This window comes from Neoarius graeffei, chromosome 2, assembly GCF_027579695.1.
Source record: "Neoarius graeffei isolate fNeoGra1 chromosome 2, fNeoGra1.pri, whole genome shotgun sequence".
Classification (NCBI taxonomy): Eukaryota; Metazoa; Chordata; class Actinopteri; order Siluriformes; family Ariidae; genus Neoarius; species Neoarius graeffei.
The window spans coordinates 2,590,109-2,604,248 of NC_083570.1; the positions used below are offsets into that span (position 1 = coordinate 2,590,109).

Below are 14,140 nucleotides of genomic sequence, written 5' to 3' on the forward strand. Positions count from 1 at the left end.
TTACAATCTCTCACTTTTAATGATGGTGATCTCTCATAAGCACACGACTAATCAAAGGTGTTAGATCCATTAATGTTTTGATTACACGCTTTTCTCTAATATGCTGTTGTTCATCAGGATTCCCTCATTATTAACAAAACGGTCACTCCCTGATCATTCGCAATACCAAGAGACGGGAAGATTTTGCACAAACATTTTGCCTCCATGAGTCAAAACAAATTAGTGTCATGTTTATATGACAGAGAATCTCTCACAGGTATCCTTCTAATCAAATCTGTTATTTAAAAAAAATAGCTTACGAACTAGACACTCTTATCTAATTTTGTCATCTGAAACCAGATTAATTAGACCGCAACAGGATTACATCAGCCCGTGTGGTCATGGGGTTTATTTTACACAAAGAAAGAGCAAGTTCATGATTTGGATAAACACTAGGATTCTATGCATGCAAAGCATACATAGATACATAGCTTATCAAATGAAATGGTAAAACCCTAATCAGTATGATTAAGCAACTACTTTTTAACAAGTGTGATCGACAGGTTAAAGGTTGTACTGTAAGTTTGCTTACTTATTTGAAATCTGGATATACTGAAGGATCTAAATTATTTCACTGATCAACCCCTGACAGTCATCTACATTTGCTCTTGGTACAACATCAATGAATTTAAATGATCAAACCTTTCATCAGGAAATATAAACTGGATTAATTTGATTATAAATTAATTTCGGGCAGCAAGGTGGTGTAGTGGTTAGCGCTGTTGCCTCACAGCAAGAAGGTCCGGGTTCGAGCCCCGTGGCCGGCGAGGGCCTTTCTGTGCGGAGTTTGCATGTTCTCCCCGTGTCCACGTGGGTTTCCTCCAGGTGCTCCGGTTTCCCCCACAGTCCAAAGACATGCAGGTTAGGTTAACTGGTGACTCTAAATTGACCGTAGGTGTGAATGTGAGTGTGAATGGTTGTCTGTGTCTATGTGTCAGCCCTGTGATGACCTGGCGACTTGTCCAGGGTGTACCCCGCCTTTCGCCCGTAGTCAGCTGGGATAGGCTCCAGCTTGCCTGCGACCCTGTAAAACAGGATAAAGTGGCTAGAGATGATGAGATGAGATATATATATATATATATATATATATATATATATATATATTTGCCTTTGCATGATCATATTTATAAGAACTCACTGATTAAGATGACCTATTACACATGTTTTTATTAAATTCAGTGTTTTCTTCCACGATGCTAAATTATGAGAACTATGGCAGAGCCCTTAAAGCTTTACCAATCTCTGATGTAATTATTTTTAGACATGACTTTCTAAAATTGCGACCCATGATCTACAGACGTAGTGTTCTGGAATAGTTTTTTCCTGCAATACCGGTATGTTTTGTTTGTTTTTGGTTGATATGACACCTGGAAGTTGTTTTTTGGAGACAGTTACACAAATTAATCTTGACAATAGTTTTTTTAATTAATTAATTAATTAATTAATTAATTAATTAATTAATTAATTAATTAATCAGTTAGTTAGTCAGTTAGTTAGTTTGTTTGTTTTAGTCATGTTTGTCATGCATCATGTCTACTAATGATGTAAATTTATACAACCAGTCAAAATGTTGGACACAATTGAATATGTATTTTCTCATAAAGATATTTTGATTAAAAAAATGTATGGTTTGTAATACAAGTGAAAAGAGCGAATTTAATACCCATGTTGACATTTATTTCTATTTTTTCTTAAAAATAAGTTGCTTCTTCAAACAAGTAAAAGTTTTCCTATAGAACTCATGAGAAGCAGTGAGGAGCTCTGTACTTGGAAACATTAAAAAACTTCCTGGGTAAAGCTGAAGATGTGAAAATATGCAAAGAGTGCGCACTAGCGTTGTAGGACTTGAGACCAGTCTCAAGTCCACTTTTTGAAGGTCTCGATCTCATCTTGGAATCAACTGCATTTTTACTTGGTCTTGTCTTGGTCTCAGACAGACAGGACTCAGGATTTTATTTCAAGACCTGTTAAGACCACAACTGTGGGGCTTTCACTAAATTGCTTGTGCATTGTCTGATTTATTTGTTAACATTGTTATTGTGATTGGATGTAAAATTTCCTGCTTCAAATGAGACCAATAATGTGACTCACTGCTAATTTGAAATGTTTCCTCTTGCTAATGGCTGTCGCCTCTCCCCCACCCCCTTCACACTCACTGGTCTCAGTCTCGTTCTGGTCTCGGCCTTGACTTGATCTCAACCCCTCAATGTCTTGCTCTTGTCTTGGTCTCAGTTTAGTTGGTCTTCACTACAACACTAGTATGCAAAGCTCAAACAGTAATTAATACAGTTTGAAAATGTTAAATATATGGTTTACAGTTATTTAGCACAAAAGTCTTTTAGCACAAGTTCGAAAGTTTCTTAGCACAACTCTAAGTTCTTTAGCACAAGATCCAAGAACACTTAATCTTCATTAGGAATATTTACTGATCATGTTTAAAGATGGTTGATGGATTTCTTTTAATGAAAGTTGCTGAGATTCCAACTGAAAATGAGCGATTGTATTTCCCCACTCCGCCATCTTGAAACCACCAATCCTCCCTCCAAATTATTTAACACAGCATGTACCCTGGCACAGTACACCATTACAACCAACTTCAAGGTTTGTTTTGTCTTAATTAAAGTACTAAGCTTAAATTTATCTCATCTCATTATCTCTAGCCGCTTTATCCTGTTCTACAGGGTCGCAGGCGAGCTGGAGCCTATCCCAGCTGACTACGGGCGAAAGGCGGAGTACACCCTGGACAAGTCGCCAGGTCATCACAGAGCTTAAATTATATCATATGTATTATTTACAGTTTGCTAATTTGATAAAGAATGAAAAGTCAAGAGAAATTTACAAGACAGTAAGACTTTAAAGAAAGCTTTTTGTTTGTTCTTTATTTAATCAGCAAAGCACATGTTGTCAAGCAGGCCAAGAGACATAATCCTCCAGTTAATTAATTCAGCAAATGTGTAATTATTGACAGTCAGTTGAATTTGTGATGTGATCAGAAGTGACTGAAGTTATCTATGAAGGTGCCCACAATTCAAGGTTTGTTATGGCTTAACTACAAATATCCAAAGACACTAAATAATCGGATTTTCAGTCCACATTTCAGGGATCAACAACTGATCCTTAACATGCACAACAGCAGAAATTCCAGCTTCCGGTCCCTAAGCAATCATAATAAACCCCTTTCTATATCAAGATGAGTATTTTTTTTTCAGTTATTGTAACCATAATCCAGAGTTGTGCTAAATAACATAGAGTTGTGCTAAGAGACTTTAGAACTTGTGCTAAGAGACTTTAGAATTGTGCTAAAATACTTTTGTGCTAAATAACCAGCTACCAAATATACAATAGGTTGGATTGGTTTGACAACTTTCTTGATCATGATATACAGTAATTCCATGGGTCAGTGTCTTCATTATTATTCTTAACTAGTAGAATATAGTAAAAATGCACTTTTTTATGAGCAGGTAATCTACATTTGACTGTTAATGTATTAGGAACATTAGGTGGATTACATCAGGTACAAGGAAATGGTCTTGGTTGTAAGCATTTAACCTCTTGCTTACTTCCCTGATTTGATTGGTGATTTAGTGTTTGGCCATAAAGCACAGAATTGTTTAAATGTTTGCTGTATTTGAATAGATTCATACATTAGCCATATTTTAAAGGTTTAGACTTTTATTTTAAGCATAACTTGACACTCAAATGATTAATTTATGTGTATACTTTGTCCATTCTCCATCTTAAACACCTGAGATCAGCTTGCTTGATCTACTTGATGACAGACAGAATAATATCAATCTCTAATGGTGTTCTTTGCCATTGAACTGGAGATGCTGATGTGTGAATTCTGTACACGAAAGAAAATATTCAGTGCTTAGGCTTTACAAATGTACTTTGTGGCAAAAGGTCTGATAAAAAAAAACTAATTATATTGGATAACAAATTTTATTATAATGTTGAATTGATAAGGTACTCAGTATAATGTGAAATAAACAATATGGGTTTCACAGAACAGATTAAATTAGAGTGTTAGATTGTCTGAGTTACTTAGGTGAAAAACATATTTAGATATGATAATTTTAAATGCCTTCTGAAATCGAGGATAGAAAAAGCCATAGACCAAAGGATTACAAGTTGAATTAAGGTAGCCAAACCACACCAGGGCATCAAAAACATCTAAAGGGGTTGAGAAGTCCAGGAATGGATCAGCTATAGTAGCAATGAAGAATGGCAGCCAACAAAGCAAAAAAATTCCCATCACAATGCCAAGAGTTTTAGCTGCTTTTCTTTCCCTCTGCTCTGGAGAATAGTTCTTTGTTTCAGATTTTCCAATAGTAGCCCTGTTAGCCATTACTTTAGCTTGTTTTCGTGCAACATGAAATATTTTAAGGTAAAGACAGCTCATGATAGTTCCTGGAATGAAAAATGCCACCAGGGCAGCAATGACTCCCCACTGTTTGTTAAAAATCAATGCGCAGCTTCCGACACAGGAACTCAGCATTAAAAGGTCCTCCAAACCTTCAAGATTTATATCAGACAATACCACACCAAAGCTAAATGAGAATGAAAAGAGCCAAATGACAGCAATTCCTACAGCCACGCTGTCATTTGTCACCTTCATCTTATAACCCAGAGGGTCCGTAATGGCCATGTGTCGATCAATGGAAACCAAACACAGATGCAGGATGGAGACAATACTTAGTGTCATGTCTAAACTGGAATGGATTTTGCAAAATATCTCCCCCAAGAACCAGCAGCCTTCCACCCATCGTATCATGCTGAAAGGCATGATCAGACAGCCCAACATGAAGTCCACAAAGGCCAAGGATAGGATGATAAAGTTAGTCGGCGAATGCAGCTGTTTAAAATGGGAAATAGTGATGATGACCAACAGATTCCCAAAAACAGTCATGAGTACTGTAGGAAACATTAAAATGTACATAGCAACTCTAATAACAAAGAAACGAGCTGTTCGAAAGCAGGAGTCTGGCTCATGTGGAAAGCAAAGACGTGCCTTATCCACATCAGCATGGGTTGCATTTGTAATGAGGTTCTCCAGCCACTCCATTTGATTGCCTTGTCTTATTTAATCAGAATGATAATAATAAGGTTTTCACCAGATTACCAAAAGTTATAGCATGGTAAAAATATCATCAACCAGGAAAAAAGATGAATTGATTCAGCCTCAATATGTCTAACATGAGACATTACTTTATTATCTGAAACCACAAGCTAGCAGTATATGACTAACCTGACTTAAATATATTCTGATTTTAAAATGTCAACACCAGTTTACCAATGGGGATGCTTTAACATGACATCATTATCTCTGTCATGTAAACACTAGCTGTAACTGTATCTGTGTCTTGATTACTTTTTATGGTGTCCCTTATGGTGTGCTAAGGAGGACATCAGCCATCTTGTCCTATTGTTCAGTAAACACCTTCTCACATTGCTTATTATCATAGTTTTCTAATGTCTTATGTTTTGTGCTTCACATAAGTATTTTGCACTGTGAAATTTGCCTCTATATGGTCAAAAGTTTGTGGACACCTGATCATCAGACGTATATGTCCTTGCTGAACATCTAATCTCATCTCATTATCTCTAGCTGCTTTATCCTGTTCTACAGGGTCGCAGGCAAGCTGGAGCCCATCCCAGCTGACTACGGGCGAAAGGCGGGGTACACCCTGGACAAGTCGCCAGGTCATCACAGGGCTGACACATAGACACAGACAACCATTCACACTCACGGTCAATTTAGGGTCACCAGTTAACCTACCCTGCATGTCTTTGGACTGTGGGGGAAACCGGAGCACCCGGAGGAAACCCACGTGGACACGGGAGAACATGAAAACTCCACACAGAAAGGCCCTCGCTGGCCAAGGGGCTCGAACCCGGACCTTCTTGCTGTGAGGCGACAGCGCTAACCACTACACCACCGTGCCACCACATCTAATCTCATTCCAGATTTATTTCTCCTTTTACTGTTGTAATGAGCTCGACTCTTCTTTTCTGGGAAGGCTTTCCACTAGATTTTGGGGTGTGGCTGTGGGGATTTGTGTTCATTCAGCTACAAGAGGATTAGTGAGATCAGACACTGATGTTGGGTGAGGAGGCCTGGGGTGTAGTCAGTGTTCCAGGTCATCTCAAAGGTGTTCAGTGGGGTTGAGTTCAGTCAGTCAGTCAGTAAGTAAGTAAAATGTATTTATATAGCAAATTTACAACCAAAGTGCTTAACAGTCAGTGTATGAAATAAATTAAAATTGACATAAAATCAAAATAAAATAAAATACAAGACAAATCGAATTTTAGCCAAAAGCTGCACAGAGAACAACCAAGGACAATAACAGCAACACTGACAGAAAATACAATACAAGAAAGGAGAGACCTCCAACCAGAAATCACATACAGAATCAGAGGCAGTCAAACGCAAGGCAGAAAAAATGTGTTTTAAGTGAAGATTTAAAACTAGTTAGAGATGTTGCAGACATCTAGACATCTAAAACTAGAGATGTTGTCCCTACCCTTTACTACAGCATTTATCTGTTTGTCAAACTTTAGTTCGGTGTCAAACAAAACCCCAAGATTTTTAACCTGTGTTTTAGTAAAAGGAATTAAAGGACCCAGGTTTCCCCTCAGATGTTCAGTTTGCTTAGGGGGGGACAAAAAGAATAACCTCAGTTTTGCCCTCATTTAATTGTAAAAAACTGTGTGCCATCCAATTCGTTATCTCTAGGATGCAGTCATTGAGCCCAGTTATAGAGCACTGACTACTGAGAGATAGAGGTATGTATAATTGCAGATCATCAGCATAGCAATGAAATGAGATATTATATTTCTAAATAATCTGACCAAGGGGGAGCATATACAGGGAAAACAGTAGCGGTCCCAAGACTGACCCTTGAGGCAGTCCTGATGACATGATGGCAGGCGCTGAGGAGTAGGCCCCAATATTGATTCTGAAAGTCCTGTGCTTAATGTATGACACAAACCAATTTAAAGCCATGCCCCTAATTCCAACCCAATGCTCCAGACATTCAATGAGTAAGTTGTGATTTACAGTATCAAAATCTGCACTCAGGTCCAACAGAACTAAAATGGAACAGTTCCCAGAGTCAGCATTTAATAACAAGTCATTTGTCACCTTCAGAAGAGCAGTCTCAGTGCTATGAAAAGCCCTAAAACCTGATTGGAAAGTCTCATCGATCTTGTTATGATGTAAAAAAGATGAGAGTTGGATGGAGACAACTTTTTCTAACACCTTTCCTAGAAATGGTAATTTAGAAATGGGACGGTAGTTACTCAGTATCTTTGCAGAGTCAGGGCTCTGTGCAGGATACTCGAGTTCTTCACTCCAACATTCACACATCATGGAGCTTGCTTTGTGCACAGAGGTATTACAATTGTGTGTTTCCAACTTTGTGTTTGGGGAAGAAACATGCATGGGTGTGATGGTCAGATTTCCACATACTTTTGGTGACATAGCATATGCAATAAGTATAAAGTATTATATGAATTATCTTACCCCCCCATCACACTCTCAACAGCAGCCGCATCATTGTTCTACACCTTAAGGTTTAGACTTCCTGTACAGCACTTGAATAGACAGGGTGATTAAAATGTTAGTATAACATGAACACAAAATAGCATATGTGAGTGTACAAACACTGCATGGTTGTCATATCAAGAGTTGATTTATTTGAGGTCTGAATTCAGACCTCAAACATAACTGCAGATTTACAGTACCAGTCTGTGTACTGGTACTGTATGTGCTACTTGGGAGTTTGATGAAAATCTGGAACTTGAATCTGACCTTGATATTAATTGATCATATCAACTCTGTCAAGGAATGAGTTCTGTTTTATAAGCTGCAGAATCGTCGTTATTGGCTGTCCATCACTGTGATGATTGCTTCATTAGGATGCGCAGAAATGCAGATGGGCCGCAAGGCCCACACCAGAGTGACAGAGCCATTTGCAGCAGTGGCATGAACGGCCCAGCTGAGCCACCATGGAATGTCTGGCCTCGTGAGCTCTCATGCTCTATTCTCCTCTCCAAATGAAGCACCTTGCACAGTAAGGTAAGAAAAATAATGTCGTGCCCTCATCATGTTGTCTCTCTGAACCTCCAGACCTGCATCCAAGTGGTGCACAAAAGTGCCACAGACCTGACAGTTACGGAAGTTGCCCAGCAGTGACAACTGACTTGCCAAGTGATGCCATCCATTGGCCATTTGAGTGGCTCTTCAGCATGCCATCTGGTGGTGTGCCATTGACCCTGTTGGGTTCATCTGCTACACTGAACTAAAAAGCACCTTGCTGCCAGCATCTTATTGGTGATGTACTATTAAACCGGTAGCTGGAACCCAGGCAGGTGCTACCACTCCGGGTCAGAGTGGACCAGGGAGCAATGGTGATCAGGGGTGGAGCTAAAGGGGGGTGGGGGGGCATTGCCTTGGGCCCTCCCCTTAGCTGTACAGGGCCCCACCCTTTGACATTCAGGCCCTCCCAGTAAATGTGCCTTATGCAATTTCATTGGAAATTCCTTGAAACCTACAAGTTTTCACATGATTACAGACTAGTTGACCTAGTATATCTCTCTCATTTTTGCTACACATTCTTATCACAGTTAAAAAAAAATAAAAAAAACCTGTGAAATCAGGATAGTTGAGGCTTTTCTTGGATTCGAGATAACTGTGAATGCATCCGCTTCTGAACTGGAGGGCTGAATTACTAGCTGCATTGAAGGGAATGGCTTAGATCTCTCCAGATGCCGTGGACAGGGTTATGATGGCACAGCAAACATGAGAGGAATTTATTCTGGTGTTCAAGTGAGAATAGCGGAGTGGGAGCCCCTTGCTTTGTACGTGCATTGTGCGGCTCATTGTCTGAATTTGGTACTGAATGATTCTGTCAAAACTATCCCAGAGATTAGAGAGTTTTATGATGTGGTTGCCAACAGTGTTAAGAGATGGGCATTACTTGGTGACTTATTGAGCCCAGAGAGCAGGGACATAACCTTGAAATGCCTCTGCCCAACCCGCTGGTCCTCCCACTACGATGCGCTTATTGCGTTAAAGTACAGATATGGAGACATCATTAAAGCTCTCAACAAGCTCTCACTTACAAGCAAGAAAACGAATGAATAAGATGAGGCAGATGCACTTAAAAAGGCCATTACTAAATTTCAGTTCATATTTTTAATCAGCCTTCAGACAAAGATTTTGGAGTGCACTAATGCCATCTCAAAGTTACTGCAGGAGAAGACCATTGATCTCCTCAAAGCGTCTGCATTATTGCAGAATGCTGTACGAACTCTACAGGAGTACAGGGAGCAGTTTGATGAGGCAAAGGCTTCCACTCTGGCACTGGCTGTGAAATGGAGCAGTCAAACGCAATTTGTAGCCACCAGGTTGAAAAAAGTGAAGCGCCACTTTGATCACCTTAGCGAAGACAGTCGGCTTTCCGATGCAGAACATTATTTTCGGGTGAATGTGTTCTATGCATGCCTTGATGTAATCATTCAGCAGCTGTCACAAAGGTTTGTCAGTTTAAATTGGACTGCTCATTTGTTTGAGGCTGTTCATCCAAATACGCTCCAGCATGCCAAGGGCGAGGAGCTATACAAAGTGGCCAGTCGACTGTGTGATCACTATAGTCGGGATATTGACTCCAGCTTTCCTGGTCAACTAGTGTCATTTAGGGCTTGTTTCAAGGAGCAGATAGCGAGACACACATCTGTGCTGAGCCTGGCCAGGTTGCTGGTAGTAGATCATCCAGCAGTAACTTCTACATTTAGTGAGGTGTGCACGGCCTTCTTGCTTTTTCTCACTCTCCCCGTCTCAGTTTGTAGCATCAGCCACATAAAGTTTTGATTATTGATCAGTAGCATAAAATAGTATCTATTGTCTAAGACATTTATTTATATTTCATATTAAAATGTCTATGTAAATTAATACATAGAAAGCCTGGCCAGGCGCTGAATGTTCTTCTGCCTTCATTTTAAGAGATATGGGCGTTTACAAGAGAAATTCAGGGCGAGCATGAGCCTAGGAAGTCTATAGGGTTCTTTCTTGTCACTCACCCTGTCACTGTCACACACACACACACCTTCTCACTCCCTATCCTATGGCTATAGTCCCTTTAAATCACATGCTCATTTTTTGAACGGAGACGCGGAAAGAGGGATGAATGGGGGTAGATGGAAGTTGGTGCGCCAACATTCTGATATCCTCCAGAATTCTTTAATGGTCCGAAATAAATTTGAATGCTACACATTGATGGATTACTTTGTTCTTCTATGCCCTTTTTGAGGAATGTACTGTTGGACTTAAACTAAAATCTGAAGAGGTGAAATCGCTCCTTTTTTTTCCTATTTTTGCTGGTGGGATTGTTTTTGTCTTTTGGAAAGCGCATGGGCAGTGCGCGGTTTTGGTTATACTGCTTACGCAGTGTTTGGACTAAAGACTCTGCCCTAAGGGCTATTCTCTCACTCTCTCTCTCTCACTTTGCACCATTACACAATTCACATTGAAAGTATTTTGTAAGTGCGTTTCATGAACTGAGTTATAGAATTTGTTGACAACTCGCATAGAGTTTGTTACAAGTTGTGAGCTCTTTCTCCAAATTAAAATTGATAAAAAATTATCTCAGGAGCACAATGGGTCAAGAGAGACTCTGTGGATTGGCCATTTTATCAATTGAGAATTAGCGAGCAAGAGTGCTTAACATCCCTCAAATAGTCGACGAATGCCTTTTTAATGACAAACACAGGTTTCCATGTCGGCTTTGTAGTTGAAGACGTGCTTACACAATGAGGGTGTATCATTCATGATTGCTGGATTTTTTCATTGTTGTTGTTTAAGGGGTGTTCACATGGCAACTTTTACTCCGGTGTAGCACCGGGGCTGCCCCGGTAGAGCGTTCACACGGTACAAAGTTATACTGGTGTAGCCCCTGAAAGCTGCTTAAACCGGTGCAAATCTAACCCTGCTCGGGAGGTGGTTTAAGAAATTTACTCCGGAGTAAATGCTAGTTTGCGGGGCAGCACCGATATAAAATGGGACGTCTGAACGCTACAGGGGTAGACTCGCTACGCGTGAGGAGAGTTGATTACATACGGGCATTGCATAATTTGCATCCAGGTATTTTGCGCTTCCAAAATGGCCAATATCAACAACAACAGAACTGCGTGTTTTCCAGTGTTGCCAGATTGGGCGGTTTTAAGTGCATTTTGGCGGATTTGAACATATTTTGGGCTGCAAAACGTCAGCAGTATCTGGCAACACTGGTGTCTTCATCCACGTTGTTTTCCCAGCGCTTGGTGATGCCAAGACAACCAGGAAAAAGAAGCACATTTTCACGCATGCGCATATTTCATTTCCGCATTATTACTATCGTATAGCACGGTCGAAAAACTGCCGTGTGAACGCAAGTGGAGCTGCACCGGTGCTAACACGCTTCTCTCTAGTAAGCAGGTTTGTGACGTGTGAACGCTCCACAAAATTTACACCGGTGTAAGATATATCGCAACAAAATACATCGGTGCAGCATCGATGCAAATATGTGCCGTGTGAACACCCCTTTAGTGTCTATTTGGAACATAATAAAAAAATGAATGGAAAATACAGGCTATGTAGGCCTATAAAAAAAATTAAAAAATAAAATAATAATTAAAAAAAAACTTTGAGCAAGTTCTCTTCTAATATAGCCTGATTATATGCCTCAGGCCTTCTTTTTGTTTCTAGGTCCAAATTCTATGTTCTTCAAACTGCTTTTTGTTAGATATAGCCTGAGTAGGCCTATATGCCGCAAGCCTTCTAATTTTTTTGTTTGCAATTTCACCATGTGGGGGGGGGCCCTGATTGGTGTTTTGCCCCGGGGCCTTGTGTGCAGTTGTTCCGCCACTGATGGTGATTAAGGGGTAACTCCACTTTCCCCAATTGACCCATCCCACGTGACGTCATGACAAATGCGGCTGCCATTTTGGACATGAACTACCAGTAGTCTACCACAGCCAACAACGAGGAATGACGGCGAAGCATCGAAAGGAATATAGCCATCAAAGAAAGTTTTTACTTTCAGCAAGACTTCCATCATGCCATTATATTGTTGTGCACCTGGATGTAGTAACCATCAACACACAAGACAAGATTTATCATTTTATCGGATCCCGACAGATGCTGACCGACGCAGAAGATGGATGGTCTCTAAAATATTGGCAAAATGATGTTTATTAACATAGCAATCATGTGTAACAGGAAGCATTTGCATATCCGAAGTGTTGTGTTTACATCAAAGATAAAATAAACCGATATGACAACGACTGCTGCTGCCAGGTTGGGGACACAAACTAGTAGAAAGGAAGTGTGCCAACAGTGCCAACACACTTCCTTTGTGGTCGATTCTGCTTTAAGGTAAGATGCATTTAATTATTCGTCTGCTGTGGGTTTGGAATCGGTAGCCTGACCGATTCGTTCATGTATGTGGTGCCATTTGTTTGTTGACGCATGTTGAAATGGAAGATTGGTTGTTGACATGATTTCCAGTGGTGCTTTGGTGCTGCTGTGGATCAGATGTGTTGAGTAGCCTGACTGTTTTTTTTTTCTTGCGTGTGGTATCATGGCGGCACGGTGGTGTAGTGGTTAGCGCTGTCGCCTCACAGCAAGAAGGTCCTGGGTTCGAGCCCTGGGGCCGGCGAGGGCCTTTCTGTGTGGAGTTTGCATGTTCTCCCCGTGTCCGCGTGGGTTTCCTCCGGGTGCTCCGGTTTCCCCCACAGTCCAAAGACATGCAGGTTAGGTTAACTGGTGACTCTAAATTGACCGTAGGTGTGAATGTGAGTGTGAATGGTTGTCTGTGTCTATGTGTCAGCCCTGTGATGACCTGGCGACTTGTCCAGGGTGTACCCCGCCTTTCGCCCGTAGTCAGCTGGGATAGGCTCCAGCTTGCCTGCGACCCTGTAGAAGGATAAAGCGGCTAGAGATAATGAGATGAGATGGGTGTGGTATCATTGTTGACGCGAGGTTGTTTTTTGAACATGCCAATGCGGACACGATTTCCCCTGATGAGTTATGACTTCAGACGCGATGCATGTGCGTAAGATAGGCTTCTCATGTGTTTGGAGATCCACGCTCTGAGACAAGCGCAAGCACCCCCCCCCCAAGGGAAAAAAGGGACCCCCCCCAAAAAATATCGGCATAGTTCGAACACTGGGTTGGAGAAAGTAATGGCAAATAGTGAGTGCACAAACCATAGAAGGTAAACTGTACACAGCGCCAGGGCAGTGTGATGGTATGTCTACTTTTAGATTGTGTTAGCTTATCAATGAACACACTCGTCACTCGACGAGTTTCACGTCTTTACGACGGATACTTAAATGTGTGTTAGGTATTATTGTTGCAGTCTAAGCAGTCATTGTAGCAGCTAGATGAGCGAGAACCGAAAGGGTCTGTGCCATAAACCGTTATTTCTTCATGTCCAAAATGGCGGTCACGTTTACGAAGGTCACGTGAGTGGGAAGGGTCAATACTCAAGTCCTCCTGGACCTGAGACTCACCATCTGTTGCAGTTTATAGTCATACCCAGGACAGAATATTGATGGTGGAAACTGTAGTAGCCAACTAGGACAATGCAATGACTATCACAAGAACCAACAACTTTCCACTGATCGCAACATACTGAAAGACATGATCAGATGGGCTAACATAAAGTCCACTACAGAAACACTTTTCAGAATCAGAAACACTTTTATTGCCAGGTATGTAGACACACACGAGGAATTTGACTTCGGTTCACTTAGCTCTCATAGTACAAAACAAATAAAAAAAAGCATATACACAAAACAAACAAACAAGCAAACAACAACAAAAATAGGTGCATAGTGCAAAGTAATCCAGGTAAGTCAAGTATGGAATAGTTAAATAAATATAAACTATACATTTAACATTTGTCAGCCAGTGAGAGGATGACGAAGTCAGATGAAGACTGCAGCTATTTACAATGGTAAATGGAAAAATAAACATATTCCCCAAGATATTTAACAGCATGAAGACATACAGTACATAGCCACTTTAACCACAGAATAGTGGTGTATTCCTGGGCAC

General features: G+C 40.7%; 1 protein-coding gene across 1 annotated transcript; it reads right to left on the minus strand.

Annotated features, from left to right (window-relative positions):
- Positions 1-4,057: 4,057 nt before the first annotated feature.
- Positions 4,058-5,104, minus strand: LOC132871516 (trace amine-associated receptor 4-like). The gene has a single exon (XM_060905731.1). It carries the CDS (start codon positions 5,102-5,104, stop codon positions 4,058-4,060), a length of 1,047 nt encoding a protein of 348 aa, XP_060761714.1.
- Between the last annotated feature and the right edge of the window lie 9,036 nt (positions 5,105-14,140).